Below are 12,500 nucleotides of genomic sequence, written 5' to 3'. Positions count from 1 at the left end.
ACATGCGCCAATATCAGTTTCTATTTCGTCAGCTTCTTTACTATTTGTGTCTATCATTAATTATCAAGGCATGACAAAACAATAAGCTGTCACAAGGTAACCGCGGACCAATGCCTTTGCAAAGGTCAAATTCCTCAGACATTATTCTAGCATCCTGTTGCACTGATTGTCTCTCTAAAAGTTGTGTGCTAGTAATCGAAAACATGTTGTGCACAAGACCTCCTAAACTCGATTCGTCCAGGAAGAAAAGAAAAAGCCAGTCAATCCTGAAGTAATGGAGACGAAACAACAAAGCAAAACAGCCTAGTTGTCATGTTGATGCCAATGGAGCGTTCACAAACAAAAAAACGGGGTAATCGTGATTGGGAAGTTGTCACATTTCTCCGAAGCGCAAAGGACTCAAAAATGGTGTTCAACACAAAGAAGACTCTGCGAAAGAGAGCAGAATGCACCCGAAAAAAATCTCGATTTGTAATCGGTAAATCTTCGCTTTGGCGAACAGGACAAGACTTGAACAACGATGATGACGTCAGCCCACAATACATCTGGAAATTGGATCCCAAACATGGCGGCATAACACTTTGAAATGGATACTGCAGATGAATTAGCTACGAAAAAGGCAAGTGGAAAGAACCAACAGTAAAACCCTCAAAAAATCAAATTATAATTTTTGTCAAATAAATTCATAGATCCAAAATTCAGGCTATACACAAACAGGGGATCTCTCGATGTACGTTACATCCATTCATTGATTCTGAATCTTATCGATTTATTCACTTTCATATTTTCCTAGAACAAAGTACACCTACCAGAGAGAGAAAAGCTAAGGTAAGTATTTTGATGAACTGTAAGTTCTAGCCAAATAGTGGCTATTTAATGTTAAGTTAACGACGACGTAACTCACGTGTCTGATGTTTACCTCAATCTCTTGTAAAAGCTCCATATTCACAGCGACCTTCTATGCCATCACACCAAAATTTTTTATCAACCGCAGAAAAGGTGGCAGTTGGCTTTTTATTTGAGGCAGACGCTTTGACTATTACAGACCGAATTTAAAGTACCTGACATTTCCTTCCCTTTTTAGTTTTACATTTAACATCCATCAAAGCTCAGTTCCCTGATGATTTCATTCAGTTTTCCAAGAACATCTATAGCTATAGTCGTTTCATTGTCAATGTAAGCGGCAATCGTCCCACATTTTTCTACACAGTCTCTCAAACCCTCATATGAGGCATACATTTTAACATAAATCCTTCTCAGTCCCAAACGTTAGCATGAATGATGGGAGGTAATAATGAGGTAATCCCTTGAAACACATATAACAAGGCGAGCAGGCGCCAAAGAGGCTGACTATCTGTCAATTTTAAGTCAGCATCTCCCCCCAAAAAACTACCCACACCAATGTGGCATTATGAACACAACTAGAGCGTTTAAATTGCTCTCTACTTAAAGCTCATCCCACACATTTTCAAAATAATCATAATTATGTCTCCAACATCTCCCATCAAGGAGTTCACATCCACATCTTTCGAAATACAAGAAAGTACTTGTGATCTTAGGGAGGTAAAAAAATGAGACACAGTGATGCACAGTTAAGTCGTCTTCCCTTCCCCCTTACAAAGGCGTTTTATAACTCTCATAACCATGAACTTTTTTATTCCTAGGAGTCAAAATGACAGCACATGGAGAGAAATCGAAGTAAGAAAATAGCTACTGCGCTCTCATTTCCACTCGTAATTAAGCCAACTGTTTTATTTCATTGCTTGAACCATCGTTCAAATGTCTTAGTTAGATGCTTGCCTTTGCAGTCACGCCTTTGCCTTTTCGGGTTCACAAAAAATCAAAATGCATCAAAAACTGTGACCATTTGCACTGATCGTTGATTTTAGATTTTGCTCTTTTTAGCGTGAAACGGCCCTGATACGGGAACACTTAGGAGGGCATGACTTCATCAGGTGAGTAAAGTTCACTATAGCATAGTCTTTTGATACAAACTGATATACTTTGCGAATAATCATAAGGAGGCATTCAGGTCAATGACAAAAGATACTCACACATATCCTCATGTACCTTCTTCATCTTTCCCTTCTCTCCAGGCAACTAATGTCCATTCTCCACCATTTCCTTGCCTGTTTTGGTTATCTTCCTACTTCCACCACTGACCACCTCCTCCCCAGGTCTTTCTCTTCCTCCATAACCTTTTAAATCTCTTGCCTCTCTTTCACTTTTCGCTACACTTTCTACGTTCTCCCCCTGTTTTTCCTCCTCTTTTTCTACGTCTAGCACCTACTTTACTGGCTTCTCTTCCTTCATCTACTCCGCATTGCTTCCCTACTCTTTTTCCACTTTTTCACAACCTTTACTTAAGCTCCTGCTTCTCTCTTACTTTATTCTTATTTTGCTCTCCTAAACTACTACACTTTCTCACTTTCTTCCTCTCTACCTTCACGTTATGTTCTTCCTCCACCTTTTTATTGCAGTTATGTAAACAGCCAATTGTGCTCCCAGACTGGTTGTGTCAAGGCTGTGTTTCATTTGAATTCGAATTGTCACTTTCAGAATACTTAAGTGACGTCCCAATATAAACTGGCTCAGCGCAAACCACGACGGTGACAAACGAGCAACGCAATTCATGGGATTTCTACTTTTAAAGTGTGTTTCTCGTGTGACCATGAAAGTCCTGCAATTCAAAATGGAAAAAATGGTGTTAAACATCACTGGACTTAAGAAATTCAGCTGACTGACTATCTGTCAATTTTAAGTCAGCATCCCCCCAAAAAAACTACCCACACCAATGTGGCATTATGAACACAACTAGAGCGTTTAAATTGCTCTCTACTTAAAGCCCATGCCATACATTTTCAAAATAATCATAATTATGTCTCCAACATCTCCCATCAAGGAGTTCACATCCACATCTTTCGAAATACAAGAAAGTACTTGTGATCTCAGGTAGGTAAAAAAATGAGACACAGTGATGCACAGTTAAGTCGTCTTCCCTTCCCCCTTACCAAGGCGTTTTATAACTCTCATAACCATGAACTTTTTTATTCCTAGGAGTCAAAATGACAGCACACGGAGAGAAATCGAAGTAAGAAAATAGCTACTGCGGTCTCATTTCCACTCGTAATTAAGCCAACTGTTTTATTTCATTACTTGAACCATCGTTCAAATGTCTTAGTTAGATGCTTGCCTTTGCAGTCACGCCTTTGTCTTTTCAGGTTCACAAAAACTCAAAATGCATCAAAAACTGTGACCATTTGCACTGGTCGTTGATTTTAGATTTTGCTCTTTTTAGCATGAAACGGCCCTGATACGGGAACACTTAGAAGGGCATGACTTCATCAGGTGAGTAAAGTTCACTATAGCGTAGTCTTTTGATACAACCTGATATACTTTGCGAATAATCATAAGGGGGCATTTAGGTCAATGACAAAAGATACTTACACATATCCTCATGTACCTTCTTCATCTTTCCCTTCTCTCCAGGCAACTAATGTCCATTCTCCACCATTTCCTTGCCTGTTTTGGTTATCTTCCTACTTCCACCACTGACCACCTCCTCCCCAGGTCTTTCTCTTCCTCCTTAACCTTTTAAATCTCTTGCCTCTCTTTCACTTTTCGCTACACTTTCTACGTTCTCCCCCTGTTTTTCCTCCTCTTTTTCTACCTCTAGCACCTACTTTACTGGCTTCTCTTCCTTCACCTACTCCGCATTGCTTCCCTACTCTTTTTCCACTTTTTCACAACCTTTACTTAAGCTCCTGCTTCTGCCCTACTTCATTCTTATTTTGCTCTCCTAAAACTACTACACTTTCTCACTTTCTTCCTCTCTACCTTCACGTTATGTTCTTCCTCCACCTTTTTATTGCAATTATGTAAACAGCCAATTGTGCTCCCAGACTGGTTGTGTCAAGGCTGTGTTTCATTTGAATTCGAATTGTCACTTTCAGAATACTTAAGTGACGTCCCAATATAAACTGGCTCAGCGGAAACCACGACGGTGACAAACGAGCAATGCAATTCATGGGATTTCTACTTTTAAAGTGTGTTTCTCATGTGACCATGAAAGTCGTGCAATTCAAAATGGAAAAATGGTGTTAAATATCACTGGACTTAAGAAATTCAGCTGACTGACTATCTGTCAATTTTAAGTCAGCATCCCCCCAAAAAACTACCCACAACAATGTGGCATTATGAACACAACTAGAGCTTTTAAATTGCTCTCTACTTAAAGCCCATGCCATACATTTTTAAAATAATCATAATTATGTCTCCAACATCTCCCATCAAGGAGTTCACATCCACATCTTTGGAAATACAAGAAAGTACTTGTGATCTTAGGGAGGTAAAAAAATGAGACACAGTGATGCACAGTTAAGTCGTCTTCCCTTCCCCCTTGCAAAGACGTTTTATAACTCTCATACCCATGAACTTTTTTATTCCTAGGAGCCAAAATGACAGCACACGGAGAGAAATCGAAGTAAGAAAATAGCTACTGCGCTCTCATTTCCACTTGTAATTAACCCAACTGTTTTATTTCATTGCTTGAACCATCGTTCAAATGTCTTAGTTAGATGCTTGCCTTTGCAGTGAAGCCTTTGACTTTTGAGTTTCACAAAAACTTAAAATGCATCAAAAACTGTGACCATTTGCACTGGTCGTTGATTTTAGATTTTGCTCTTTTTAGCGTGAAACGGCCCTGATACGGGAACACTTAGAAGGGCATGACTTCATCAGGTGAGTAAAGTTCACTATAGCGTAGTCTTTTGATACAAACTGATCTACTTTGTGAATAATCATAAGGAGGCATTCAGGTCAATGACAAAAGATACTCACACATATCCTCATGTACCTTCTTCATCTTTCCCTTCTCTCCAGGCAACTAATGTCCATTCTCCACCATTTCCTTGCCTGTTTTGGTTATCTTCCTACTTCCACCACTGACCACCTCCTCCCCAGGTCTTTCTCTTCCTCCTTAACCTTTTAAATCTCTTGCCTCTCTTTCACTTTTCGCTACACTTTCTACGTTCTCCCCCTGTTTTTCCTCCTCTTTTTCTACCTCTAGCACCTACTTTACTGGCTTCTCTTCCTTCACCTACTCCGCATTGCTTCCCTACTCTTTTTCCACTTTTTCACAACCTTTACTTAAGCTCCTGCTTCTGCCCTACTTTATTCTTATTTTGCTCTCCTAAAACTACTACACTTTCTCACTTTCTTCCTCTCTACCTTCACGTTATGTTCTTCCTCCACCTTTTTATTGCAATTATGTAAACAGCCAATTGTGCTCCCAGACTGGTTGTGTCAAGGCTGTGTTTCATTTGAATTCGAATTGTCACTTTCAGAATACTTAAGTGACGTCCCAATATAAACTGGCTCAGCGGAAACCACGACGGTGACAAACGAGCAATGCAATTCATGGGATTTCTACTTTTAAAGTGTGTTTCTCGTGTGAACATGAAAGTCGTGCAATTCAAAATGAAAAAATGGTGTTAAATATCACTGGACTTAAGAAATTCAGCTGACTGACTATCTGTCAATTTTAAGTCAGCATCCCCCCAAAAAACTACCCACACCAATGTGGCATTATGAACACAACGAGAGCTTTTAAATTGCTCTCTACTTAAAGCCCATGCCATACATTTTCAAAATAATCATAATTATGTCTCCAACATCTCCCATCAAGGAGTTCACATCCACATCTTTCGAAATACAACAAAGTACTTGTGATCTCAGGGAGGTAAAAAAATGAGACACAGTGATGCACAGTTAAGTCGTCTTCCCTTCCCCCTTGCAAAGACGTTTTATAACTCTCATACCCATGAACTTTTTTATTCCTAGGAACCAAAATGACAGCACACGGAGAGAAATCGAAGTAAGAAAATAGCTACTGCGCTCTTATTTCCACTCGTAATTAACCCAACTGTTTTATTTCATTGCTTGAGCCATCGTTCAAATGTCTTAGTTAGATGCTTGCCTTTGCAGTCACGCCTTTGCCTTTTCAGGTTCACAAAAACTCAAAATGCATCAAAAACTGTGACCATTTGCACTGGTCGTTGATTTTAGATTTTGCTCTTTTTAGCATGAAACGGCCCTGATACGGGAACACTTAGAAGGGCATGACTTCATCAGGTGAGTAAAGTTCACTATAGCGTAGTCTTTTGATAGAAACTGATATACTTTGCGAATAATCACAAGGAGGCATTCAGGTCAATGACAAAAGATACTCACACATATCCTCATGTACCTTCTTCATCTTTCCCTTCTCTCCAGGCAACTAATGTCCATTCTCCACCATTTCCTTGCCTATTTTGGTTATCTTCCTACTTCCACCACTGACCACCTCCTCCCCAGGTCTTTCTCTTCCTCCTTAACCTTTTAAATCTCTTGCCTCTCTTTCACTTTTCGCTACACTTTCTACGTTCTCCCCCTGTTTTTCCTCCTCTTTTTCTACCTCTAGCACCTACTTTACTGGCTTCTCTTCCTTCACCTACTCCGCATTGCTTCCCTACTCTTTTTCCACTTTTTCACAACCTTTACTTAAGCTCCTGCTTCTGCCCTACTTTATTCTTATTTTGCTCTCCTAAAACTACTACACTTTCTCACTTTCTTCCTCTCTACCTTCACGTTATGTTCTTCCTCCACCTTTTTATTGCAATTATGTAAACAGCCAATTGTGCTCCCAGACTGGTTGTGTCAAGGCTGTGTTTCATTTGAATTCGAATTGTCACTTTCAGAATACTTAAGTGACGTCCCAATATAAACTGGCTCAGCGGAAACCACGACGGTGACAAACGAGCAACGCAATTCATGGGATTTCTACTTTTAAAGTGTGTTTCTCGTGTGACCATGAAAGTCGTGCAATTCAAAATGGAAAAATGGTGTTAAATATCACTGGACTTAAGAAATTCAGCTAACTGACTATCTGTCAATTTTAAGTCAGCATCCCCCCAAAAAACTACCCACACCAATGTGGCATTATGAACACAACTAGAGCTTTTAAATTGCTCTCTACTTAAAGCCCATGCCATACATTTTCAAAATAATCATAATTATGTCTCCAACATCTCCCATCAAGGAGTTCACATCCACATCTTTCGAAATACAAGAAAGTACTTGTGATCTTAGGGAGGTAAAAAAATGAGACACAGTGATACACAGTTAAGTCGTCTTCCCTTCCCCCTTACAAAGGCGTTTTATAACTCTCATACCCATGAACTTTTTTATTCCTAGGAGCCAAAATGACAGCACACGGAGAGAAATCGAAGTAAGAAAATAGCTACTGCGCTCTCATTTCCACTCGTAATTAAGCCAACTGTTTTATTTCATTGCTTGAACCATCGTTCAAATGTCTTAGTTAGATGCTTGCCTTTGCAGTCACGCCTTTGCCTTTTCAGGTTCACAAAAACTCAAAATGCATCAAAAACTGTGACCATTTGCACTGGTCGTTGATTTTAGATTTTGCTCTTTTTAGCGTGAAACAGCCCTGATACGGGAACACTTAGAAGGGCATGACTTCATCAGGTGAGTAAAGTTCACTATAGCGTAGTCTTTTGATAGAAACTGATATACTTTGCGAATAATCATAAGCAGGCATTCAGGTCAATGACAAAAGATACTCACACATATCCTCATGTACCTTCTTCATCTTTCCCTTCTCTCCAGGCAACTAATGTCCATTCTCCACCATTTCCTTGCCTGTTTTGGTTATCTTCCTACTTCCACCACTGACCACCTCCTCCCCAGGTCTTTCTCTTCCTCCTTAACCTTTTAAATCTCTTGCCTCTCTTTCACTTTTCGCTACATTTTCTCCGTACTCCCCCTGCTTTTCCTCCTCTTCTTCTACCTCCAGCACCTACTTCGCATTGCTTGCCTACTCTTTTTCCACTTTTTCACAACCTTTACTTAAGCTCCTGCTTCTGCCCTACTTTATTCTTATTTTGCTCTCCTAAAACTACTACACTTTCTCACTTTCTTCCTCTCTACCTTCACGTTATGTTGTTCCTCCACCTTTTTATTGATTTTATGCAAACAGCCAATTGTGCTCCCAGACTGGTTGTGTCAAGGCTGTGTTTCATTGGAATTCGAATTGTCACTTTCAGAATACTTAAGTGACGTCCCAATATAAACTGGCTCAGCGGAAACCACGACGGTGACAAACGAGGAACGCAATTCATGGGATTTCTACTTTTAAAGTGTGTTTCTCGTGTGACCATTAAAGTCGTTCAATTCAAAATGGAAAAATGGTGTTAAATATCACTGGACTTAAGAAATTCAGCTGACTGAGTATCTGTCAATTTTAAGTCAGCATCCCCCCAAAAAACTACCCACACCAATGTGGCATTATGAACACAACTAGAGCTTTTAAATTGCTCTCTACTTAAAGCCCATGCCATACATTTTCAAAATAATCATAATTATGTCTCCAACATCTCCCATCAAGGAGTTCACATCCACATCTTTCGAAATACAAGAAAGTACTTGTGATCTCAGGGAGGTAAAAAAATGAGACACAGTGATGCACAGTTAAGTCGTCTTTCCTTCCCCCTCACAAAGGCGTTTTATAACTCTCATACCCATGAACTTTTTTGTTCCTAGGAGCCAAAATGACAGCACACGGAGAGAAATCGAAGTAAGAAAATAGCTACTGCGCTCTCATTTCCACTTGTAATTAAGTCAACTGTTTTATTTCATTGCTTGAACCATCGTTCAAATGTCTTAAATAGATGCTTGCCTTTGCAGTTGCGCCTTTGCCTTTTCAGGTTCACAAAAACTCAAAATGCATCAAATATTGTGACCATTTGCACTAGTCGTTGATTTTAGATTTTGCAATTTTTAGCGTGAAACGGCCCTGATACGGGAACACTTAGAAGGGCATGACTTCATCAGGTGAGTAAAGTTCACTATAGCGTAGTCTTTTGATACAAACTGATATACTTTTCGAATAATCATAAGGAGGCATTCAGGTCAATGACAAAAGATACTCACACATATCCTCATGTACCTTCTTCATCTTTCCCTTCTCTCCAGGCAACTAATGTCCATTCTCCACCATTTCCTTGCCTGTTTTGGTTATCTTCCTACTTCCACCACTGACCACCTCCTCCCCAGGTCTTTCTCTTCCTCCTTAACCTTTTAAATCTCTTGCCTCTCTTTCACTTTTCGCTACATTTTCTCCGTACTCCCCCTGCTTTTTCTCCTCTTCTTCTACCTCCAGCACCTACTTCGCATTGCTTGCCTACTCTTTTTCCACTTTTTCACAACCTTTACTTAAGCTCCTGCTTCTGCCTTACTTTATTCTTATTTTGCTCTCCTAAAACTACTACACTTTCTCACTTTCTTCCTCTCTACCTTCACGTTATGTTCTTCCTCCACCTTTTTATTGCAGTTATGTAAACAGTCAATTGTGCCCCCAGACTGGTTGTGTCAAGGCTGTGTTTCATTGGAATTCGAATTGTCACTTTCAGAATACTTAAGTGAATCCCAATATAAACTGGCTCAGCGGAAACCACGACGGGGACAAACGAGCAACGCAATTCATGGGATTTCTACTTTTAAAGTGTGTTTCTCGTGTGACCATGAAAGTCGTGCAAATCAAAATGGAAAAATGGTGTTAAACATCACCAGACTTTAGAAATTCAGCTGACTGACTATTTGTCAATTTTAAGTCAGCATCCCCACAAAAAAACTACCCACACCAATGTGGCATTATGAACACAACTAGAGCGTTTAAATTGCTCTCTACTTAAAGCCCATGCCACACACTTTCAAAATAATCATAATTATGTCTCTAACATCTCCCATCAAGGAGTTCACATCCACATCTTTCGAAAGACAACAAAGTACTTGTGATGTCAGGGAGGTAAAAAAATGAGACACAGTGATGCACAGTTAAGTCGTCTTTCCTTCCCCTTACAAAGGCGTTTTATAACTCTCATACCCATGAACTTTTTTATTTCTAGGAACCAAAATGACAGCACACGGAGAGAAATCGAAGTAAGAAAATAGCTACTGCGCTCTCATTTCCACTAGTAATTAAGCCAACTGTTTTATTTCATTGCTTGAGCCATCGTTCAAATGTCTTAGTTAGATGCTTGCCTTTGCAGTCACGCCTTTGCCTTTTCAGGTTCACAAAAACTCAAAATGCATCAAAAACTGTGACCATTTGCACTGGTCGTTGATTTTAGATTTTGCTCTTTTTAGCATGAAACGGCCCTGATACGGGAACACTTAGAAGGGCATGACTTCATCAGGTGAGTAAAGTTCACTATAGCGTAGTCTTTTGATACAGACTGATATACTTTGCGAATAATCTTAAGGAGGCATTCAGGTCAATGACAAAAGATACTCACACATATCCTCATGTACCTTCTTCATCTTTCCCTTCTCTCCAGGCAACTAATGTCCATTCTCCACCATTTCCTTGCCTGTTTTGGTTATCTTCCTACTTCCACCACTGACCACCTCCTCCCCAGGTCTTTCTCTTACTCCTTAACCTTTTAAATCTCTTGCCTCTCTTTCACTTTTCGCTACACTTTCTACGTTCTCGCCCTGCTTTTCCTCCTCTTCTTCTACCTCCAGCACCTACTTTACTGGCTTCTCTTCCTTCACCTACTCCGCATTGCTTGCCTACTCTTTTTCTTTTTACTTAAGCTCCTGCTTCTGCCCTACTTTATTCTTATTTTTCTCTCCTACAACTACTTCATTTTCTCACTTTCTTCCTCTCTACCTTCGCGTTATGTTCTTCCTCCACCTTTTTATTGCAGTTATGTAAACAGCCAATTGTGCCCCCAGACTGGTTGTGTCAAGGCTGTGTTTCATTTGAATTCGAATTGTCACTTTCAGAATACTTAAGTGACGTCCCAATATGAACTGGCTTAATATCAAGTGTATTTTCAATGCGAACAAAGTATTACATTTTTACATTCTCATTCCTCGTTTTCCACCACCTCTATTTTTTGTTTTTATGTTGACCTTTTCCAGTTGTTTTTAGTCTCCTTCTCTATCCTTGTTTTCTTTCTCCGACTCTTCCACCACCTCACCCTGCTAGCAGAGCCTTTCTTTTGCTTGCTCGATTTTGGCGTTCTCGAGAAAGGCTCTGCATGAATCGAGTAAGAGATTTATTGAATATGCGCTACATGTTGCCAGGATACAGTCTCGAACCCAAGCATAATATGCCAGATCTCGCAGCCATCTTGGTTTTTCATGGTACAGCGGGCTCAATTATAACCATCGGTTTTGTCACTAAACGGACGCTCGCACTGGAAAAACCGGTTTGACGAGAGAAAACAAGGTTGACTAGGCCAGAAGCTCGGGCTGCGGCGGCTTCAAAGAGTTGACGCGATTCGGGCAGAGCTTCCTTTTCTCCTCCTCAGTAAAGAAAAAGACAAAAGGAGGCTCTGCTCGCAGAGTACCAACACTTTTTCCATTCTCAGATGTTTCTCCTCTTGCTTCTTCTCTTCTTATACTTCCCACCCTACTTCTTGATTTCCTTCCACATTTTTGCCCCTACATTATACTGCTGGAAGACCTTTGTTTGACATCACTCTTTGCTTGAATTCAGTAGATTCATTTAAATTTTCTGTCTGCGTGTTTTGTGTAGAGGATTTGCCGTGACTGAATGACTTTGACATCTGAGCTGATCAAGCATCTGTTGATCACAGAATGAGCAGACCTTACCGACAATTCCTCAACGGAATTAGTCTCTGCTTTGGTTTCAGTGTGTTAGGCCATGACCTACCACCTTGCCCTAGAACTAACTTGCCATTTCTCTTTTGCTGGTTGATTGTGTACCATGAGTGAAAAGGTGGCTGAAGACATTAGGTAGTTGGTTGTTTAGATCAGACTAGAAAACCATTCTCACTGGTTGATCACGTGCAACATCCTGCAGCTTCTAGTGTGGCTCTGTCCTTTTGCATCACGCTTTTCATCCCCTCTGTGAAAGACAACCTCATCTGTGAATTAACACTTCCACCTCATGTGAACAAACACGAAGTAGTCAGTAGTTTTGTGAAAATCACAAAACAAATAAAAAAATAAAATGTATTCATCTCAGCTCTCGAACTTTCAAATTTTATTTTAGATCACATTGTATGTCTGGAAATCATATATTACCTCTAGCCCCCAGAGGTTAGTGCGCCTGCATTTGGTTGGGGAATACGTTCCTATTTTCCCACTGGGTTTTTGGGTTTGCGTATCAAGCGGTTGCACATGCTTTAAGCCTGAGTGGTTCTTACTTTATGTTTACCTTGTAACTAGTATCTTATCTGTGCTTTGTAACGATACTCGGACGGCATTAAACACTCAGGCTCACAGTTCGAGCTGCATACCCATCCTTGTGTACGAGTCATGAATATAAATTGGAAATGTCCTTTCATTTTCTTATTTGATTCTTGCAGGAATTTGAACCTGAGGATCAGCAGGGTTTCCATGGACAGTGCATATTATTTTTAAAAAGCTTAGAGAAATTTAACTGAAAGCAAGGCTGTGGTCGCATTTGA

General features: G+C 40.1%; 1 protein-coding gene and 1 long non-coding RNA gene across 10 annotated transcripts in view; one reads left to right on the top strand and one right to left on the bottom strand.

Moving 5' to 3' along the window:
* The first annotated feature begins 152 nt into the window (after positions 1 to 152).
* LOC137992914 (rho-associated protein kinase 2-like) overlaps positions 153 to 12,500 on the top strand; it is a 13,188-nt gene continuing 840 nt past the window's right edge. Inside the window, exons 1-17 of one of the 9 annotated variants that reach the window (XM_068838483.1) lie at positions 153 to 619; positions 794 to 828; positions 1,665 to 1,698; positions 1,906 to 1,955; positions 3,058 to 3,091; positions 3,299 to 3,348; positions 4,450 to 4,483; positions 4,691 to 4,740; positions 5,842 to 5,875; positions 6,083 to 6,132; positions 7,234 to 7,267; positions 7,475 to 7,524; positions 8,599 to 8,632; positions 8,840 to 8,889; positions 9,963 to 9,996; positions 10,204 to 10,253; positions 12,399 to 12,500. The exon at positions 12,399 to 12,500 is cut by the window's right edge and continues 838 nt beyond it. In XM_068838483.1, the coding sequence (XP_068694584.1) occupies positions 587 to 619; positions 794 to 828; positions 1,665 to 1,698; positions 1,906 to 1,955; positions 3,058 to 3,091; positions 3,299 to 3,348; positions 4,450 to 4,483; positions 4,691 to 4,740; positions 5,842 to 5,875; positions 6,083 to 6,132; positions 7,234 to 7,267; positions 7,475 to 7,524; positions 8,599 to 8,632; positions 8,840 to 8,889; positions 9,963 to 9,996; positions 10,204 to 10,253; positions 12,399 to 12,453 (711 nt within the window). In that variant the 5' untranslated portion in view covers positions 153 to 586 and the 3' untranslated portion in view covers positions 12,454 to 12,500. The remainder of the gene's footprint in view (positions 620 to 793; positions 829 to 1,664; positions 1,699 to 1,905; positions 1,956 to 3,057; positions 3,092 to 3,298; positions 3,349 to 4,449; positions 4,484 to 4,690; positions 4,741 to 5,841; positions 5,876 to 6,082; positions 6,133 to 7,233; positions 7,268 to 7,474; positions 7,525 to 8,598; positions 8,633 to 8,839; positions 8,890 to 9,962; positions 9,997 to 10,203; positions 10,254 to 12,398) is intronic. The other 8 variants (XM_068838547.1, XM_068838540.1, XM_068838532.1 and 5 more) reach the window with 8 other exon arrangements.
* LOC137992967 (uncharacterized) overlaps positions 10,264 to 12,500 on the bottom strand; it is a 28,976-nt gene continuing 26,739 nt past the window's right edge. Inside the window, exon 4 of the long non-coding RNA XR_011121786.1 lies at positions 10,264 to 11,935. This is a non-coding gene — a long non-coding RNA (uncharacterized lncRNA). The remainder of the gene's footprint in view (positions 11,936 to 12,500) is intronic.

Source organism: Montipora foliosa, chromosome 1 (genome assembly GCF_036669935.1).
Source record: "Montipora foliosa isolate CH-2021 chromosome 1, ASM3666993v2, whole genome shotgun sequence".
In the NCBI taxonomy this organism is placed as follows: Eukaryota; Metazoa; Cnidaria; class Anthozoa; order Scleractinia; family Acroporidae; genus Montipora; species Montipora foliosa.
This window is presented reverse-complemented; position numbering and strand designations above follow the sequence as displayed.